Source organism: Emydura macquarii, unplaced genomic scaffold, assembly GCF_026122565.2.
Source record: "Emydura macquarii macquarii isolate MOO-44397 ecotype Brisbane River unplaced genomic scaffold, CSIRO-AGI_Emac_v2 contig_2432, whole genome shotgun sequence".
In the NCBI taxonomy this organism is placed as follows: Eukaryota; Metazoa; Chordata; order Testudines; family Chelidae; genus Emydura; species Emydura macquarii.
The window spans coordinates 960,568-980,628 of NW_027132569.1; the positions used below are offsets into that span (position 1 = coordinate 960,568).

At 38.4% G+C, this 20,061-nt stretch overlaps 1 protein-coding gene across 11 annotated transcripts in view; it reads right to left on the reverse strand.

Moving 5' to 3' along the window:
- The window catches only part of PDE1C (phosphodiesterase 1C), a 445,397-nt gene that overhangs the window by 356,574 nt on the left and 68,762 nt on the right, over positions 1-20,061 (reverse strand). For 10 of the 11 annotated variants that reach the window (XM_067562472.1, XM_067562461.1, XM_067562459.1 and 7 more), the window contains exons 2-3: positions 12,589-12,639; positions 4,680-4,851 (exon numbers count right to left, since the gene is read on the reverse strand). Coding sequence is in view for 9 of the 11 variants with exons in the window: in XM_067562461.1 (XP_067418562.1) it covers positions 4,680-4,851; positions 12,589-12,639 (223 nt within the window). In the remaining 2 variants the exon portion in view is untranslated. Of the gene's footprint in view, positions 1-4,679; positions 4,852-12,588; positions 12,640-20,061 lie in introns of those variants that run through there. The other variant, XM_067562465.1, reaches the window with a different exon arrangement.

Here is a 20,061-nt window from a genome sequence, read left to right on the forward strand (position 1 = left end):
AAGTCTGGGAGAAGTCAGACAAGGAAGTCTGGGAGAAAGGCTTTGGCTGGACCTTGAAGCAAGAAGATTTTTTTTTTTTTTTTAGGGTGTGGACCTTGCTTATCTCTTGCAAGGAGGAGGAAAGACTAGAATTCTTGTTTCTGTTTCGGAAGTGGGCACACTCAATACACTAGGGAGGGAGAGCTTGGTCTGAGATTCCCCACTGCATCTGAATTTATCATCAACATAGGTCTTTTGATGTGTATCATATTTATAGTGACACTTACACTGGGCTTTCCTTATCATCTACAATTAATCTACCATCTAAAAAACAAGCGTACAAAGACAAAGAAGAGAAGGCCACTTTTTCAAACAAGAAAAACCACCCTCCTCATGGACTTTGGGATAGGTGCTAAGAAATAGGGTGCAACCTTTGAACAGTAACTGCTGTAAAATCCTCTCCTCTCATCCCTCCCACTTTGAGTCATCAAATCTCAATTTACCATGGAGCCAGGGTATAGTTTTTGAAATGCATAACACACCCAAAAAGGAGGCACAATTAAAATAGGAGTGAAGAAAGCTGGAATGATTTTGGAGCCTTTCCTTAATTAATACAAAATTTTCCTTCTTGGTTCATCATAACGAAGTTTAAGTGTAATGGAAATAATGCACTTTATAATGTGTCAGAGTTGAGACAGATGCACATGATGATGATTTTTAAGGGTATTCTGGTTCAATGAACGTTTAGTGAGACTTGGCTCTACTTTAAAAGGATGTAAAAACATTAGGAGAAAGTGCCTGGCTTTCCTGTTTTAAAAATCAATGACTAATCCAATTTAAAATAATACTCATCCAGGTGGCAACCCCCTATGGTACATCAAAAACAAGCTAGTTTGAGAAAAATCCTTAAGTGGTTGTCTTGGCACTCTTTATGTGACACTATGAAGCAGCAATGCGATTTGCTGACTTAGTTCAGTACAGACCGTACTTTGGAAACCCAGGCAGCAGGTTCTTTTATGTTCTTGTACATAAAATACTTTCCCCAACTTTTATGCAATATCGCATAAGAAAATCAGAGCTATTATCTATTGTTTCTTTGTGCTCTCTAGTGGAGTACCCATCTCATGTCACTAAAATAACCAATTCGGTAATCCTGTAATAAAGCCTGCAACAGTATGCTAAACTATGTTGTGAATCACAAATTACTACATACTGCACTTAAAGTAGTAGGAGGAATTGCAAGTGGCTAGTGGTTATCATTAACATAGTTAACTCTTTCATTACGTGGGTTGCTCACAAGGGAAACAGCAGATAATTCCCAGAGCTGAATGAGAAATTCTGAATTCCCACTAGCCCAAAACAAAACAAGTCACTGCTGGGAATGACTGTTTCTATAGATGCCAAACTAAGCAATATAGAAAACAAGTACTTGAGTGAGCAAGATTTCAGCAGCATTGGAAAAAAGCTACTATGGTGGAAGTGGTACAGTTGTGCCAAGAGCCACAAGGTTATGGGCCCAGCAGAGACTGCTCAACCCATAGGAAGACTAGTGTCTCCCGCCAGGCTACCAGTGAAGTGCTCCTGCCCCTCCACTGGGGATCTGAGGAGCAGGAAGCAGCCCCCAGCCAGTCAGGCTCCCTGCCCTCTCTCCAGGGGCTCTGAGGAGCAAGATGTGCTCCCCCCATCCCCAGCTGCTCCCTGCCCTTGGCACAGGTATGACTGAAGCCACGGAGTTCAGGTGCTGAGCAGTTTGGGATAGTTCATGGTGGCAGTTGCCAACACTGTTGGGGCTGCAGCCCCCGGCCCTGCCCCGGCTGCCACCACCCTTGACTCTCACTGCAACTGTCACTTCAACAGTGAAAAGCTCCTCCAGAAAGTACAAGCTGCAATGTGAGGGAGTGTGGGAGACCCAGGTCTGACTGTGGTGGAGCTGAGCGACTCCAAGAGAAGGGTTGCGGGAGGTGGATGGGGAGCAGGTCCTCAGCCCTGGGGAAAGGACCCCTAAACTATTCATTTACACACACACACACACACACACACACACACACACACAAGGTAACTGTTGGACCCAAATTATATATATAGAATATATATAAAGTGATATCAACTAGCCAAGTCTTTTCATGTTCATAGCCAGCTGTGAAGTAAAATCAAGCTACTGCACTTGCTAATTTTCCAAGCTAGATAACAAAGAGCACTGCACACAACAGAATCAAGAAGAAAAAAGAGTCTCATATTTGCCAGGTCCCATCAGCCATCTGACACACTGGCCACACTCAGTAATGTCATAAGAGCTCCCTACGTAAAGAGAAATCTGATGAATCACAAACAAGAATGAACCCTACAAGGTGCCAATGCCTACTGATAGGTGCTGAACCCCCTGAAGGATTGGTTTTAACCCACAAAGTTTATTCAGCAACATTAATTAACTGAATACATGATGTGGCACTGAGTGATTTATGAAAGCTATACGCATCAGTAAAAAAAATGCTATGTATGCTAAAATACAGTAATAACAAACCAATAAATATAAAATATCAGAAATATATATTAATTCTATTTAGGCTTCTGTGATTTCCCCTGTGTGTCATCACCATATTATTTTCATAGTAGGTTTGGCATCTCTCTCTTCATCACATTGTTCTCACTGTATCTCTATCTTCCCTACACCTTTGAAATAAGTCAACAGAAAATAAATAAAATATTTGATGATAATTACTACCTACCCCATGCTATCTCTCTAAGTGCAGCTTGGTAATGATCAAAATTTCCTGTCCATCCAATAAAATTTAATAGATGAAGTCCTGGTTCCACTGAAGTCAATAGGAGTTTTGCCACTGACTTCAGTGGGGTCGGTATTTTACCCACTATCTTTATGTTTTGAACAACCACTATAGTCACTCATGGGTATATTTAGCACCAAACTGCCACTTCTGCTTAACAGAAACATATGTGAATATATCAAATCATCTGAAAAACTTATATTGCCAGTATCATTTCATGAAATATTTTCATCCGAGATCTTAAACAGAATTCAAAAATTGTATTTTACTTCTTATATATTTTAAATTTCCTTTATTTTCTGTCTCCTTTAAAGTAGGTAGTGCAATGTACCACATTATTTTCAGTGTCATGGATTGTAAAACTCCAAGCTAGGGCTCAAAAATGTACAGGGCATTCACCCTCTCTTTATATAGCTAAACAGCCAGATAGATACATTGTGCTTCATGGCAACAAGTTGTTTGGATTTAATTTTATGATAGTCTAAACACTACATCACATGGTAAAGTTACTACATACAGAGATACATGAAATACCAGGGTTGTTCTGACATTTATAAAACCATTTACACAACATTAGGAGAGCTGTGTAACTGAATTACATTCTCCAATTCATCAGTCCTTATTATTATTCTATCTTGGATCGCTCATACACCAAGAACCAACACTAGTCACATAACCAGACTGCACCAATTGAAAAGTTAGAACACTATTTTTTTTAAATAGTTGGAATAATCTTGATTATGGAAGTGTAAAGATTGATGGAGTGTGTGTGCGCATGTGTTTAAATATCAGAGAAAAAGATGGCATAATTTTGTCTATTTAAAAGATTTTTTTTTTAAATTCACAACTTCAGCATAAAAGAAGGCTCCAGATTCTGAAACATTCAGCATGGATTACTGCATCACTACAAAATTCCATCACTGAAAAACTGACATGAAAGCACAACAAGGGATTTTTTGAGATACCATGCAATCCACACAAGGTGGATGAGTTTAGTACCTGAGCAAAGGGCTTTAGCAGGCATGCTAAAAATAGTGTAACTAGACCAAGACTGATGTCAGTTTTATACCCTGGGGTATAATTAGAACCACAGGCTTTGCCACAGAGACATTTTTCCACACCAGAAGCATTTCCTGTTTTTACAAATATGTATTAGTTATAAGAGAGAACATTTTAAAAACAAAGCCTCCAGAAAAACCTGAAGAATAAACAGTGCTAGATACTGCTGTGCACTTGGCACTCAGATTTTGAAATTTCTATCAAATATCTATCCCACAGGTACAGCTTTTCTATTTTAATTCATTTGTTTGGGAAAACTAGAGTCAACAAAAGATGCTTCAAAGAAATGCTTGCCAAATGAACACTCACATGAATAAGTAAGTGGGAAGGAAGTACAATAATATAAGTATCTCATATTTATGACAGCAGAAGTCACCTGCACGCAATCCCCTTTCCAGGAATCTTACTCCTTGACAAAAAATACATTAACATATAGTTCTCAAGACTTCAGATCAACAGACAAAAGACTCAGTTTTGCCCTACATGAATACAGCATTATCGGTCTATAAAAGTACAGGGCTTCACCAGTACAATAGGTTCATATGAAACAATACCAAACTTCAAAGATGATTTCATATAACAAACTCTCTCAACATGCAATGTTGACTCGCTACTGTATTTTATATCTGTCTAGCCTACAATCTTGTAACAAGGTCAACAGAGTCTGAGAAATGAAAGTCAGCAGTCCAGACAGTATTATTTATGAACTCTTTTCTTCAGTCCTGTACAATACAAGGATACACAACACTGCAGAAAGCACCACTATCTCGACTTCTTTAATCAAACCCACAGTGCAGTTACCTAACTTAAAAAGAAACCTAATCAAGGAAAAGCAAAATGTGTTCATGTCCATCAAACCTGAAAGATGTTTTCACTAATGCTTCTGGACTGTCCACTGGTGGTAGCTCGTCCGCTAAGATTTCCTCTGGAGTCCTAAGATCATGAATGATGGTTGGCTTCTGCTTTTCTTTGAGATTACCTGTAAGACCACCAATAAGGGTGTTCCACACACAGTTCTGTGACTTTGACCCTAGAAGGAGGGGAAGGGGAGAGAAAATGAATTCATCAGTGTGCTAACCTGTTTTCTCAGCAGTCTGGAAAAAGAAAGGTTGCAAATTATGTCTTTACCATTGTGTATCTCAAGTTTGGAGCTGTACCTACAGACAATTCAAAGTGGAAATGAATACTAACAACCAGGATATCATTTTCAAATCCTAACCTATACTGTCTTCTTTGATGAAAGATTTATTTACAAAACAAAAATAACTGTCAGTAGAAAGTATTCTTCCATTATTCTTCACACTAGATACTCAAGGTACAACTGATCATGTAATGGGAATGTGATTGTGTTTAAACAAAACAGCTAACAAACAAGTTAAGTGTCTGCTCAACACAAGACTTTGGCATTTAATTATTATCTTCAATACAATTAGTTATTGTGTTTCTAATTAATTAAGATTAGATTATAGACCAAAAATATGTCTGAGGGATTTCTTTTCATGGAAAATTTTGATTTTTCAATGGCAATTCAAATACTGAAATATATGTGAAAATCAAAATATTCAATCTGGAAAGGTTGTTGTGATGCCTCATGGGAGTTATAGGTCAGGTTCCTCATGATCCCATTCTTCTCTACAGGCAAGGATCTGTGGTTTGACTATATCTCACATGATGCACCATGATCTCCCCCTTGGAGAGGGAAGTCAATGCATCATGGCAGGCCCACACAACAATGAATCATGGAAGATGCAGTCTGGCCTGGGAGCCCAGCCCACAGAGGAGAACTGAAATATCTAGCACCGAACTTCAACTCCTTTGAGGCATTGCAGCAGCATTTCCAAATCAAAATATTGCAGTTTTCATCCAAAATATTTTGGTTTCCAATTATTCAGTTTTTCAATAACAAACAGAAATTGTCGACAGAGGAAAAGACAAGACACCTTTTGTGAAAAATTTGCTTAGTTGAAAACCCAATTTTCAGTCAAACAACAGCTTTGACAGAAAAATTTTGACCAGCCCTCTGAGGGACATTTTTAACAAGTATGTTTATCTTTAGGAAAGAAGAAAAAGTTTATTTAAAAAAAGTTTATTACTAGATCAATCATTAATCAATCTTTGTGTGAACAGAATATCTCAGAGATGAGAACAGAGGCAGCACCTAAAATTATCAACAGATGTTTGTAAATTATACACCTACTTCACTGCCATCCAAAACCTACTTTATACCTACATCACCTCTACGCTAACATCTATATACCTACTTTATTGCCATCTAAAACCCTAAAAAAAATATTGTGGGTGTGGGAGAGGTTTTTATCAGTACCAAAGTACATGTGAGAGTCCCCAGGTGTCAAGAGAAAAACATAGATTAGCTGCTTCAGTGTATGCCACAGGTTTAGAGGAATGTTCTCAGTTAAATGCATTGTGATTAGAGCTGGACAGAAAATATTTTTTCACAAAAGTTTCATGAAATGGTTTTGTCAAAATTCCTTTTTGATGAAAATTTTATATTCAGCTCTTATGCTGGTGTATGGGCAAGAGTAACATTCCTACACCATCTCCACAACACATAGAATGCCAAATCAGAGAATGAAGCATCTAAATTCAAATCCCCAACGTGAAAAAGATGGTGAAATTCCCCCACACCTAAAAAAAATGGAAAAATTCTGTAATGGCAACAGGTTTTTTGTTTGTTTGTTTGTTTTTTGGCAAAAAAAGGTTTGGTTCTTTTAAAAAAAGCCATTTTTCAACAACAAAAATTTTGTATATGAAAAATCTCAATAAGCTCTAATAATGAGAGATAGCACTTGCTTTTTAAAAAAACATAATTTAATAATTTCTTCCATCTCCAGATTTGCCAGTCTTTCACCAATATAAAATTTACATGAAGATATTTAAAAAAAAAAAAAAAAAAAAAAAAAAAAAAAGGACAACTTCAAGGCACAGAATTTCACTATATCAGGTCTTGCAACTTAAAAAAATAATCCATACACAAATCGTACAGTAAAAAGTAATTTTGGACCAAACTATGGATGGATCTTCAAAAATGCCTAAATGACTTGTGCTTCTAACTCACTTAGGCACTTTTGAAAATCTTATTTCTACTCCCATGTTGAAAAGCTGTTACGTGTGCCGAGTTTCAGACAGCATAGAATGCTTATGGTTGAGTTAACAGACCCAGGAAGAGTGGTAGTACCAACAGGCATCACACTATAATGATGTGGCATTAGCCCCACTGGATTTCATCGTGTAAAGATAATCCTTCTCTTCATACTATCAAACCTGCTTCTGATCTTGCTCCAGAGGCTTGTAACTACTTGCCAAATTAAAATCTGAGAAATAGTGTTCATACTAAAGTTAATGACTGATTCTTACACAGCACTACTTTTGTAAGTTTCCAAGCATTACTCTGCCATTCAGAAACAATTGTCCAGCAGCACTGACTAAAAGCATGTGACAGAACTAACATTTCTTAATCAGTCCTGACTGTCTGTCACTATAATATATAAAGTGGGTAGTAAACGACTGAATAAAGCATTCTTGCCACCCTACCTCCCAAGAGAATGTCCAGGGAAACATAGCTTTAATATTAATGGCGTCAGTTCCTGTATACAGAGGATGACATAGTTTTGCTTTGCCGTTATCTGTCTTATCAAAGACGCATGCTGTTTTCACACAGGAAAAGTGATATACAGGCTTGATCTCTGGCCAACTAATTCTGAAAATAAGAGCCTGATAGGAAGAACAACCTCTACTCTCCCCCCGCAACCCCAGTCTGACAAATCTGAGCCAGTTTACCCATCAGAGCTCCCTGACCCACGTGATTCTCAGCAGCTATACAGCTTCCTAGAATATAACCTAGCTAAGGCTGGAGCAATATCCTTCTGCAATCAAGACTGCTCTGTGTGAGACTAGGGGGAAGAAAGGGAGAACCAGAAACAGGGATGCCCGGTGGGCACCCACTGAGAAAATAATTTTCAGCCTCTCCCCTCTGAAAATTCTTCCTTGGCCAAGTCTCAGATCCCGACCATCCCATGTTATCGCCTCAAGAGAAAAATGGTTACTTTGATAGTAAGTTCTTTGGGGCAGGGTTCTGGTTCTGTGTCTGTACAACACCTAACATAATGAGTTCCTAGGTAGTTAGGCACCTAACTATCATGATTTTTCACAGGGTATTAAGTGTCTTACTGCTGTTTGTCCCCAAGGTCACGCCTCAGGCCAGGTGCAGAGCAGGGAATAAAACCCAGGTCTCCTGAGTCCCAGTCCAGTGCTCTATCCATTAGGTCACACTGCCCCTCAAACCTGTCTAGCCTAGTATGTTCTCTCACAAAAATCACCCATCTCTAGTACTGGGTTTTGCAGGTCTCAAAATCCACCTGTGTTAGCATGAACAAAGTTTGGGTCATATTGTTATTTGGCCTGCAATCCCTTCCCTTCTCTCCTACTTGAGCCTGCAGAAACTCACAGTGTTGAATTTATGACATTACAATAATTTGTAGAACATGGAAAATGACAGTTTAACAAAGAGCTCAAACAGGAAGAAAAGCTGAATGATGAGGGAGAAAACTTATTAAAACAGAAACATTTAAACAACAGCAGGAGAAATAAAAGCTGCTAAAATTACTTACTGCATTTTTGTACATTGTTTCCTTTATTTCCAAACCTGCCCCCCCATGGTAGGAGTCCATCTCTTGCTGTTTATCTCTAGGATAAGAAATTCTATATCTGATGAATTTTTATTAAGATCAACATGTTGGAGTAAGCCAATCATTAAGACAAATCTAATTCACCTCACTAGAGTGATGAAATGCCATGTCCACCCGTCTTAATTGACTGTTCAGGCTATTCATTATACATAAACAATTAGGCTTAGGTGAACTGTAGACAGCAAAGGATTGTTTTCCCCTATGGCTCTTTGTGGGCAGACATCTGTCATAATCTTTCAGCTGTCTGAAACACTGAATGTTAAGCCTTATGGATTTAACTCCCTATAGGCACAAGCACAACTGTTCAAAGCCTGATGGTGCAATACTACTTCATAACAAAGACAGCATGGTGAGATACCAAATGCTGCAGCGATAAAAGTAGTAGCAACTTTCATAATAGTAGCTGATCTCCAAATACCCCTTAATACAATGAAACTTGACATTTAAAAATACGTAAAATTGGCTAACACTAGCCTTTAGAACAAATACAGCTTAACTCCTCTTTTATTTCAAACTGTTCACAAGTGTAAGTTTTACTTTAGAAAAGGCTTTGCCTTCCTTACCCTCATTGTACATCAGATAAGCATTGCACTGCTGTCAAAAATCACACTACAGATGAGTTAGTGGTGACAGCAAAATAGAACTGGAAGTTTGTCTTTAGAAGGGCAAGATCATCATATAGAGACACTACCAGTCATAAAACTGACCTGGCAGGGGTTCATATCCTCCTCTAACATTTTTATTCTATACTATACTATACTATCTCGGTACACGCACAGACCTTTTCCTTAGTGTCTGAGCATCCTCCTCCCCCCCACCACATTTTAAAAATGGAAACAACAACAATCTCTCTTTCTTGTTCTTCCTTCCTGGCTTATGGGAGAAATAACTACATTTGGGGGGCTTTGAGATGGGGGCAGGGGCAGGACAGGGAGGTATGTTTTTGGACAGTGAATATCTTGTGTCTAACTGTGTGGAAGCCTGAAGAACTTACTGAGGGAAAGCTCCATTGAGGAGCTAGGTTGTACATGCAGGGTGAGATTTTCAAAAACGCTCTATGTTGGCCTAACTCTGCTCCCACTGAAATCAATGGACGTTTTACCATGGACTTCAAATGTGAGCAGACTTAGGCCAGCACCGAACGGTAATGAAAACCCCACCCTTTGCTCTGAGTGTAGTGAGGTTAGTGGTCACCTCTCTCTTACAGTACGTTCACATTGGGTAGGTCCAGCTCCCGGGAAGGACCTGTGTCCTGCACTCTCTCTCTATTGGTCATCAGCTTCATAGTTCAAAATGGCTGTCATGGGGGGTCCTGGTCATGGAAAGAGAAGCAATCTTTCAGACAGCGAGGGCCAATCTTATGGAGGCCTTTAAAAGACTCTCTATTCAACTAGGAGCCAGTGCAGAGAATGGGTGATGTGTCCACAGAGACCTGTATTGCTAAGCTGTCGGACTGCTTCACTTTGTACAAGTTGAAGAATGCTCAGTACGGGTGCAGCTTATTTCCTACATATTTCCATATGAGGTTTAATAATCAGCTCCCAAGGTCATGAATAGGTGGATCACCAGGGCCAGATCCTGTGTCTAACAGGGTAGAGCACTACTTTCTGGTCAGATGCAGGTAACCAAAGGCCCTATATTTTTTTCCTCCATTCTGTATAGCAACAGTCCTGAACTAAAAGCCTAGATTTGAACATCCCCAAATGTGAAGAATTTCAGATCCAGGTCCACACTTCAAAACTGGTCTGAATCCAGACATGTCTCAGGTTGCTGCTTTGAGCCCATCTATAATGACCCCATGCTATTTCAGGTGTTTCTCAATTACCGGTCCTTGAACACACTGCTTTTTATACCATTTGGCTAAGATTTGTTTTTATATTGTACTGCTGTATGGCACTGATCAGGACATGTGGAGTAAATTGTAGTGTTATTGCTACTGCCCTATAACATTTGGGGTCACCGGTTCCTGCAGCAGACGCTGACACAATTACTGCCTGATAGATTTCTCTATTTTTGCCAACACAGTTCTAGCTCTGCGTTTTCTTCACAGCCTTATAGGAGTTACTGCCTGGTACCACTCCTAATGAAGGGTAATCATCAATAAACCTGGTTGAGTCATTAAATCAGGAGCATGGCTACCATGTCAGAAGGTCAAACTCCTACCAAAAATGGTCTTTTTTACCCTTTAATTAACCTACTTGAACCCCTTCTCATGTCACCATGACTATCTTCCAAAAGGATTAAACTGAGTTACCATCTATGCTTTATTAATATTATGTTCCATGAGTCAGCAGATGGATCAGGAAACCAGTGATTGCACCATTGTCTCCTATGCATTGCACTTACTTAAAAGTCAGGAGTTGGCTAATGGTATTAAATTCAGTGGTTGCCAACTCTAAAAATGTGGCCTGATTGATTTGTTCAAAACTATGGCAGAACTAGGAACAGAATCCAGATTTCCTGAGGTTTAGGCCTATGTTTTACACATGACCAACCTTGCCTTCATAAAACATTATTATTATTATTATTATTAATGTCTAGTTTTGTACTGAAATACCAGCTCAGCCCCTCATGTCATGACTTATGCTGGCCCCACTAATAATATAATATTGTAGCATAAGTCCCCTTACTCCAAAAACAGTCCCCTATGATATTTGGATAGTAACCTACAATCCCAGAGCATGCCCTTTACCAACTATAATGACCAAAAGGGAAATTTGAGAAAGAAGTTCAAAACATTCATGTTTTCATCAGCTTTCCTATGCAATTTCATCACCATTTGCTATTTCAGCTATGGTCTAACAATGACTAATCGCTGGAGTCCCCTACCTTAAGGCTCTGTTGTCTACAAATTTGTGGAGAATAAATCTCAAAGCAAACAGACATGCCAGTACAATTCATTATTTTCTTAATTCTGTTTAGTCTGTTAACTTTTTTTGAATACATATAGTCAGTCTCTGCGAATCATATCTGATATGATTTGGTCATCCATTTCATCTATACAGTGTACAATATGCTTAGAGTGCCATCATGTGACCGTGTGAGAACACTGCACTGAAGATAGATTTCCTCTCATTAAGTGCATCAAAAGAAAATACATTTTCAACCAAAGTACAAGTAAGTGATCTTAACAGTCAGATTTATTTATTTTTAAAATGGGCACTTGAGCTTTGTGTTCTCAGATGCCTATCTTCACTGCAAAGACAGCTTTGGCACATTCAGTGTGTGTGCTGTATACTAGGATAGCCAAACTTTTTTTGCCAAAAAGTGAAATACCAGTTTTCCAAAGGTGTTACCCATGCTAAGTATTGTACTTTTCCCTGTATATTAAATGTTGGAAATTGAAGAATCTTTTAAATGGTGACCATGACCAGTGTTTCTTCTGCCAAATAATCACACCGCATTATAAATTACATGTATTGGAGATGGAAAATTCCCATTAGGCCCTCTAGTCATCTCCATCCTATTTTCTAGTGCTTTGGCCCATCCAGTTTTGAATGATTCATGTGATTAGATTTCTCCTAGTAGCCCTACAAAGTTATTCTGCCATTTAATAGATGTTCCTGTTTAGGATTCATATCTGACTCAAGTTTTCTTTTGCTTAATTTATATTCGATCTATTATCACAACTCCAAGTATATATAACAACAAATGCTGGAAGATTTATTGATTTGGTTTAAAAGTATTCTATTTTAGGGCCTAATCCAAAGTCTGCTGAAGCCAACGGGACGCTGTCCATTGACTTCAGTGGACTTTGGATCAGGCCATTATTGAAAAATCTGTGTTCTTATAACAAAGAGCAACTTAGAATAAGAAGAAGGTCCTAGAGCTTTAAAATTCAGCCTACTCTGAAGAAGGAATTCCATTCACTATTACTGAATTCTTATAACGGACATTTCCTGCGAGGTCGGGAGGAATTTTAAGGCTCCAGAACTCTATATTGTAACATAAGCGGAGATGCCAGGACCTGCAGGGGATATGAAGTTAATGAGATTTACTAGAGTAACTTCGGTGCTACACAGTAGGTGTAGAAGTGAATGAATTAAAAATTGATTACTTACGAGCAAATCGTGAAAGTGGTCGAGCACTTTTGTCGCCTGCCTCATTCGCAACTGAAAAGAGAAAAATATTATATTAAAATGTATGTATTATACTGGTATTTTCATTAATGTTAGACAATATGCACATGTCAGACCTATAACTAATAAGACCATTTGCAAGAGTAGTGATTCATTATACCTTTAAAATGGTGGGTGACCTTTTTTTTTATTATTATTATTATTATTTTGACCACCCATGTCTGTACCAGTTTACCCTTCCTATTTCAAAAGGGCTCATACCCTTATATGGACATGTGAATATTTTCTTGTGCCCACATAACAGCTGATTCAGTTCAGTAACTAGTTAAGTGTTAACCATTAGCTAGTGTACAGCAATATGTAAAAGGTCAGCCACACAAGTTATCCTCACTGGAATATTTTGGTTTTTGAGTGGTGTGAAATACCATTTAGGGGGATTTTTATTATGGTAAGGAGCAGGCAAGCAGATTTTGTGCCTATGCTGGAAAATGTAATGGTAATTTTGCAACGAGGAAGAAGTACAGTAGGATCTCAGAGTTATGAACACTTTGGGAATGGAGGTTGTTCCTAACTCTGAAATGTTCATAACTCTGAACAAAATGTTATAATTGTTCTTTTCAAAAGTTTACAATTGAACATTGACTTAATACAGTTTTGAAACTTTACTATGCTTTACTCTGTGTTTCTCAATTTTTTGCTTTACAGTAAGATCTAGAGGAGATTTGTTGAGAGAGATCATCAGCTAATGATGTCCCTTTTATTTAAAACTGGAATAATCATGAAAGTAGCATAGATGAGAAATATGGGGCGGAGTAGCATAGGGATAAGAGGCCATGGTAACGACAAATAAAAATGAAAACAGACAGACATACTGCAGGTGTATAACAGTCCTGGAGACCAGCACTTTATTTACACAAAAGAGGTAGAGATCTCCACAAAAGATGTACAGCACAGACAGTGGTAGCGCAAGCTTCCTCATGATGTCACACCAACATGCCTTAATCTGAATGTGTTGGGGCCACCACTGTATAAAGGGAGAGAAATTCAACCCCCAAGTTCCTTCAGTCATTGACCTCTCTGCTGAGACTACGCACAGGGAAGCCAGTAAGTGCCACTTGTGATGGAGGTTTGCGAGAGATGTTTTTGAACACTAAATTCATTTCACATAGACTCACCACAGACACCAGCTTGTAACAAACCCGGGCTGGATTTGAACTGCACACTGCAGTCACATAAAGCCAAGTTACTCAAGCTGTATTGCAGGAAGCATAAATTCACCATATATTTTCACAAAGAATATGTAAAATGGGGCCCTCCTCCCTCCACAGCACCTTCTGGACCCAGAACTGTGTAGGGGAACACACACAGGGCATTAGGACCCAAGTGGTGCCTCCCCCACAACCCCTACTTAGCCTTGGGAAAAAAACTGTAGAGAGGCGCCATCAGATCCTTCAGCCAGCTGGAGCAGAAGCAGCCAAAGCAAAGCAGGGATGTTCTCTGGATGTTCAGAGAACTTTCTACTGTTTTAACTGGACTTCCTCTGCCCTGTGTTGATTGGCTGTTTGCTTAAACCCTCTCCTCTTCACAGTCTCTCCATATCACCTCTTCATCACACCTGCCCCTCTTACCCTCTAATCACCTCTCGTTTTCCTTCTATTTAGCTTATGCTCCTCTAAGTAAACCAATCCTAAATAAATACACAAATAAATCATGGAAGTAGCCTGACATTTACCACCATCACATTGTTCACTCTGCTTGTGTGTTCTACCCCTTCCACCATCCCGTGGACTGCCTTGTCTAGAGTGTGAGCTCTTCAAGGCAGGGACCATTTAGTAGACCATGTCAACACTTACGACACCGATGTACCGATACAGCTGCGCCGTTGTAAGAGTGCTCATGCAGCTGTGTTATGCTGATGGAAGACAGCTCTCCTGTGGACATAATAAAACCAGCTCAACGAGCGGCGATAGCGATGTTGGCAGGATCGTGTCTCCCAACGACAGTGCTGTGCACACGAGCGTTTATGCCGACAAAATTTGTGTCACTCAGAAGGGTGTTTTTTTCACTCACACGAGTTACAAAAGTTTTGCCAACATAAGTACTAGTGTAGACACAGCCTTATTCTGTATTCGTACCATGCCTAGCAGAATGGAGCCCCATTTCTGGTTGAACCTTTCGCCACTACCATAGCAAACATGATTAATTAAATAGTATTTGTGCGCTTTAAATACTGTTATTTCATTGCTGTGTTTTCTTTAAAAAATAATTCTATTGTTATAACGTGGGACCCCATCATAGGCCAAGCAAACCTATCCCCCTCCCCAAAAAAATCCAAGAAAATCTTTGCCAGTGCATCTCCCTTTGACCTGCTCTTTCCCTTACAGTATCAGATGCAAGAAAAACAAACTGTGACAAGAGAGCAATTTCATGCGTGTCCATGAAGACACACACTACATTGAAACAAAATCTTTAAAAAGGTCCTTTGAGAGTGTCTGTTTAATTCCTCTAGCATATCTAAGGGTATCAGTAAATTTGGTTTTATTTGTTTAAGATTCATACCTAGTTTCATTTCAGGTTGCAAATAAGAGGGGAAATTATTTTTATATTTATCAAAACTGCAATAGCACTTGTTATCTCAGTGCACAGAAAGATTATAATAGAATCTATGGGCAACTCTAATTCTACTCAAATTAGCCAGTAGATGGTGCTATTATTATGAATTATAATGTATAATCCCTTCCATTTGATTTTTACTCTCTCTCGGTACAGGTACATGTATAAAAGCAAGTGATGAACAGGACAGGGAGCACAAGGGAACTTAATGCTGCATTACTAATGAGAACTTTGCTGTAAGGCTACCAACTACTCCTCCTTAAGAGCATATGTGAGAGGAGCCCAAGAAAGGAGTCTGTAGATAAAATCTCATATTTGTTTAGGATTGCATTTGAAAACGGAAAGATGAGAGGGAGTGGAGTGGAGATGAATTCTGTCCTTTTTTGTTTCTTTATAGTGTATGAATGTCTCTGAATTTTTTTTTCCCCCTCACTTGTTTTTCACAGTGGAAATTCCAGTCTTGTTTCCCGTATTTTTCCTGAAAGACACTCTGGAGAACTGAAGAACTAGAAGGTTTGTGTCATTAGAAACATTATGCAGATGAAACCTGTATAACTGAGAAGGGATTTTTCTCTCCAGAGTGTTTGAAATGCTTTGGAGTTTGTTTGTTTTATTAATAACTATTTAACTCAAAAAACCTGACGCACACTTGGGGAGAAAGTACATCTTTGTTAATTGAATGAGGGAGAGAAGTTGAGTTTTAAAAGGCAGAGAAAGTAAATCACCATATACATCCAAGGAGATTGCTTGTATTTCTATGGTGACACGCAACTATGTAACTTTTAAATCTATTTTACTTTTCCATTCTTCCACCACAACCTATCCCTTTTTATGCTGGGTTCTGGGCTGGTTTTTACATCAAGCATAAGCTTGACGCAATTCAGAAGAATGAGGTCTGATTTTCAAATGGTGTGTACTGTGCTCAATAACTATGAAAATTAGCCCCTACATTATGAATGCTCATTTGGACACCTGAAACAAGTTATTAGGCACCTAATTTGAGGCTTCCATATTTGAAAACAGGCCTGTAACATACTGTAGCTAAGAATGATTTCTGAATTTATAATGAAAAAGCCAATCCCCCTTTAAAATAGCATTAATGCTAGCACTACAGCAATAAATTCCAAGCAAATTGGGGGAAAGTCCCAAAACTACACTACACAACTGCTACAGCTCATATAGAAAAGAATAAACGTATGGCATTTTAGGGTCTATTCTCCATATACATGCCTAAATTCCATTACCATTAATAAGAGTAATGCACACACAAGTGGTTTGCAGGTTTCAGGTAATCTCCTCCCAGAACTTATATGCAAATCATGAGGTAATATTTTATTTTATTATACAAAAGTGATATGGATGAATGATGGCTAAGTGACTCCAACTAAGAGTGTGAAATCCTGGCCTTGGAGTCAATGGCAAAACTCCCAGAATTTCACCCTCAGATTTTTACTCTAATTTGTTTTTTTTTGTTTGGTTGGTTGGTTGGTTTTTTTGTTTTTGTTTTGTTTTTGTTTTTTAAACTACTTCTGTGTCAGTGGTCAGGGCACTAGCTGAGGACTTCAGGGACTTGAAACAAACTTCCTGTGATCTTGGGAAAGTCATTTAGCCTCTCTGTGCCTCAGTTCCCCACCTGTACAATGGGGAACATAGCACTTCCCTACCTCACAGGGTTGTTGTGAGGAAAAATACATTAAGATTGTGAGATGCTCAAATACTGCAGTAAGAGAGGGCCACAAAAGTACAATAAATACACCTCCAGTCATACAGCGTCTATTTATTTCAGAGCTAACCTACTCAGTCTCCCACAGGTGCAGAGGTCTTTTAGTTGCAGAACCATTCCACAATGAGAGGAAGGAGAAGAGAGGATTTGGGGATAACACTAAGTGGGATAACACTAGATGGATCGCAAATGAGTCGGCTTGGCGACTATCACTTCCATTATAGTGCTATTCGTATTGCATGGTAGTATTTGAGCCATGTGAATGGATAAAGAAAAATCACACGATCTTGTTTTGCGCTCTAATGGATGATGCTAGAGGGCTTTCAAGATGGTGTTTACACTGTTAGTGCAAAAAATCATATCATTTCCCTTGTCCTGACCTTCAGTTCCAATCCTAAACGCTTTGGCCTAAAGTGCACATATCTGCAGTCAATCCTTAACTTCTGCATTCCAACCCAGAAGTGGTTAAAGAGCAGTCCTCCCTTTAGAATTACCTATGTAGTTTATAAAGCAATTTGGGTTCCTTCAGAAAGAGAGCTGTTATAGACAGTAAATATACAATAATTATTCTCATTACAGTGAAAAATGGAATAACATTCACCTGCTATCTGTGGTCATCTGCCTTAATGGATAGCATTAACATATCAGTTCCAATAAAAGCCCCTCCATATCAAAAGCACTACATTATGCCACCAACCATTATTCAACCACCTAAAAGCACTATGTTATGCAACCACGTACTACAATGGCCAGAAAAAACTTGTACCCTTTCTGGCTGTTATTACTGCACTAGTAAATATATTATAGGCACAGTTTGTTCTCAGACTAAAATGGACTACTCAAATGTATGTGCATTGTATGCCAGTTTAAATATTGAGGCAGTTCTCAAATTTTTAGTTGTGTCCAGTCAAGTTATTGCCTCCATTTTTTTTAATTCAGAAAGATGGCAATTTCACCAGTATCGATCTAGCTGTCAAAAGTTGTTTGTCAAAAATCTCTAGTACAATTCAAAGAAAAATATACTAATTTATAACAACTCACTAAGATGAAGAAAATTGCATATCTTCCCCACTTTGCCATTTAACAAATGAGATGCCAAAAATGAAAAAGCCACAAATCACCTTTTTATCAAGAACTAAACACAAAAATATTAGGAAAAAAAAACAACACACTGCTTTAGATAAAGCAAGAACACTTCACACAGAGATATAAGCACACACTTCATGCAAAATTTGAACAGAATTTTCTTTGAGGTTAAAAACACACTTTTTACATTTTCATACACCTCTGCACTTTGTGTAGTGGTTCTCCTTAAAAGCTTGTCAACTGCCTTAGATAACTACATAACTTTTAACTGTTAGAATTGGCACTAGGCAAGTTATTGCCTATAATAAGAAGTATGGGGAAAATATAAGGCAATACTGCAGACACTGAGATAATTGTATCTATTTATTTTAAGTAACACTGGCCAATTTTTAAATAACCAAGACCATAAGCAGAAGAAACAGAATACTATAAGAAAAGCTATTCCTGTGGAATTTCTGATCCAACCAGAAGCATGGGAAATCTCATGAGAAAAATCTGTCATGTGATTTTCAGCCCAGTATTGGACCAAGGCAGCTCAGATCCTTCAAATAACCATTGAAACGTCACCTAACTTAACATCTAAAGCTTTTGAAGTTCACCCATCACTACTTAAATTCCATGCACACAATCCATGGAAGGTAAGCGGGCTGCTCCCACAGTCACTGAATCAAAATGTATTTTTGCTCCCTACATTGTTAGCTCTCCAAAGATTTCTTTTGTGCTCAAATATAGTATCATTCAATAAATTTCAGCAACTCATTATATAATCTGCATTACCACTACTGAACCAGCATTAGAGCAAGTTGTGTAATACAGTGTGCAACAATATGTAAGAAAAGCAGTCAGCAGACACACTAATTTATGGAGTAGTGAATGTTCAATCTATGTAATATGCTAATATTTTGCTGATTAAAAAATGTATATCAGGATGAGGTACACCTATAGATTAAAATGCCTCCTCAGTTATTAAAACTTAAGTAATAAAATAATTTATTTGATGGAAAATGCACAGTTAATTTAATTTTTCACAGATTTAATCATTATATGATAACATTTTGCATTTCCTCAATGCCTTCCTTTTGAAGATCACAAATCACTTTATAGACACGGTTCCATTTCATAATACACCTGTAACAGACAATTATTATTGCTATGTACAAATGGTGAAAGAGAGGCACAATCTAACCCTTGTTTTCAAACCAATTCTAAATGTACCTGGGAAAATTTGTGCATGCTCTCTGCTTAGCTGACTTTGCACACATCACATGCTATACCTTCAATCATAGGAAAAAAATGTCAAATATGCTAATAGATTAAATGTTTTCCATATGAAAGGGAATTAAACTGTAGATCAGTCAGATTCCTGAAGGAAAATTGTTTTAAAGTGGAAGCTGCTTTGCTCCCTCAGGTAACTTAAGTGTCTCCCCTTGAAGACACGTTCACTGACTCTACAGGCACAAGATTTCACATAATCTGTTCACTGAAAACTATGAAAATGTTTTCAGAACTGAAAGCCTAGGCATACATAATAAAAGAGTAGCACAGAAGCGAGTTTAGAATATGTGTAACGGGAAAAAAGCTATTAATTCATTTTGTGCCAATTTATCCAGTCCTCATAAAGACAGTCAGATCTTATTTACAGGCTTGCCTGAAAAAAAGTTTCATCAGTTTGGACTAATGGCTATTCTGTGAGCAGAATGCCTCCTGGAGCTCCAGGAATGCACAAGGAGATGCCTGCTGGTCTAGCCCTTCATAGGGTGGGGCTATTCCCCTTCTTTAATCCTGCGGTATGCGCCCCTTTGGAGAGCACAAAGAACATAGACTGTGCTTCCCTGAGCCTAGGGACTGCAACTGTGGCTGGGCTTTTATACACAGGGAGTTGAGGACACTCTGCATAGGAGCCAAACACAGTCTGTCACTTGGTAAATATTCTAAAAATCTATTGGCATTTCAGGACAACACAAAGACTGAGAGCAAGAGAGAAATGGTTGGATCTAAAAGTCTAGCATTGCTATCATAGTAAATGGGCCTAC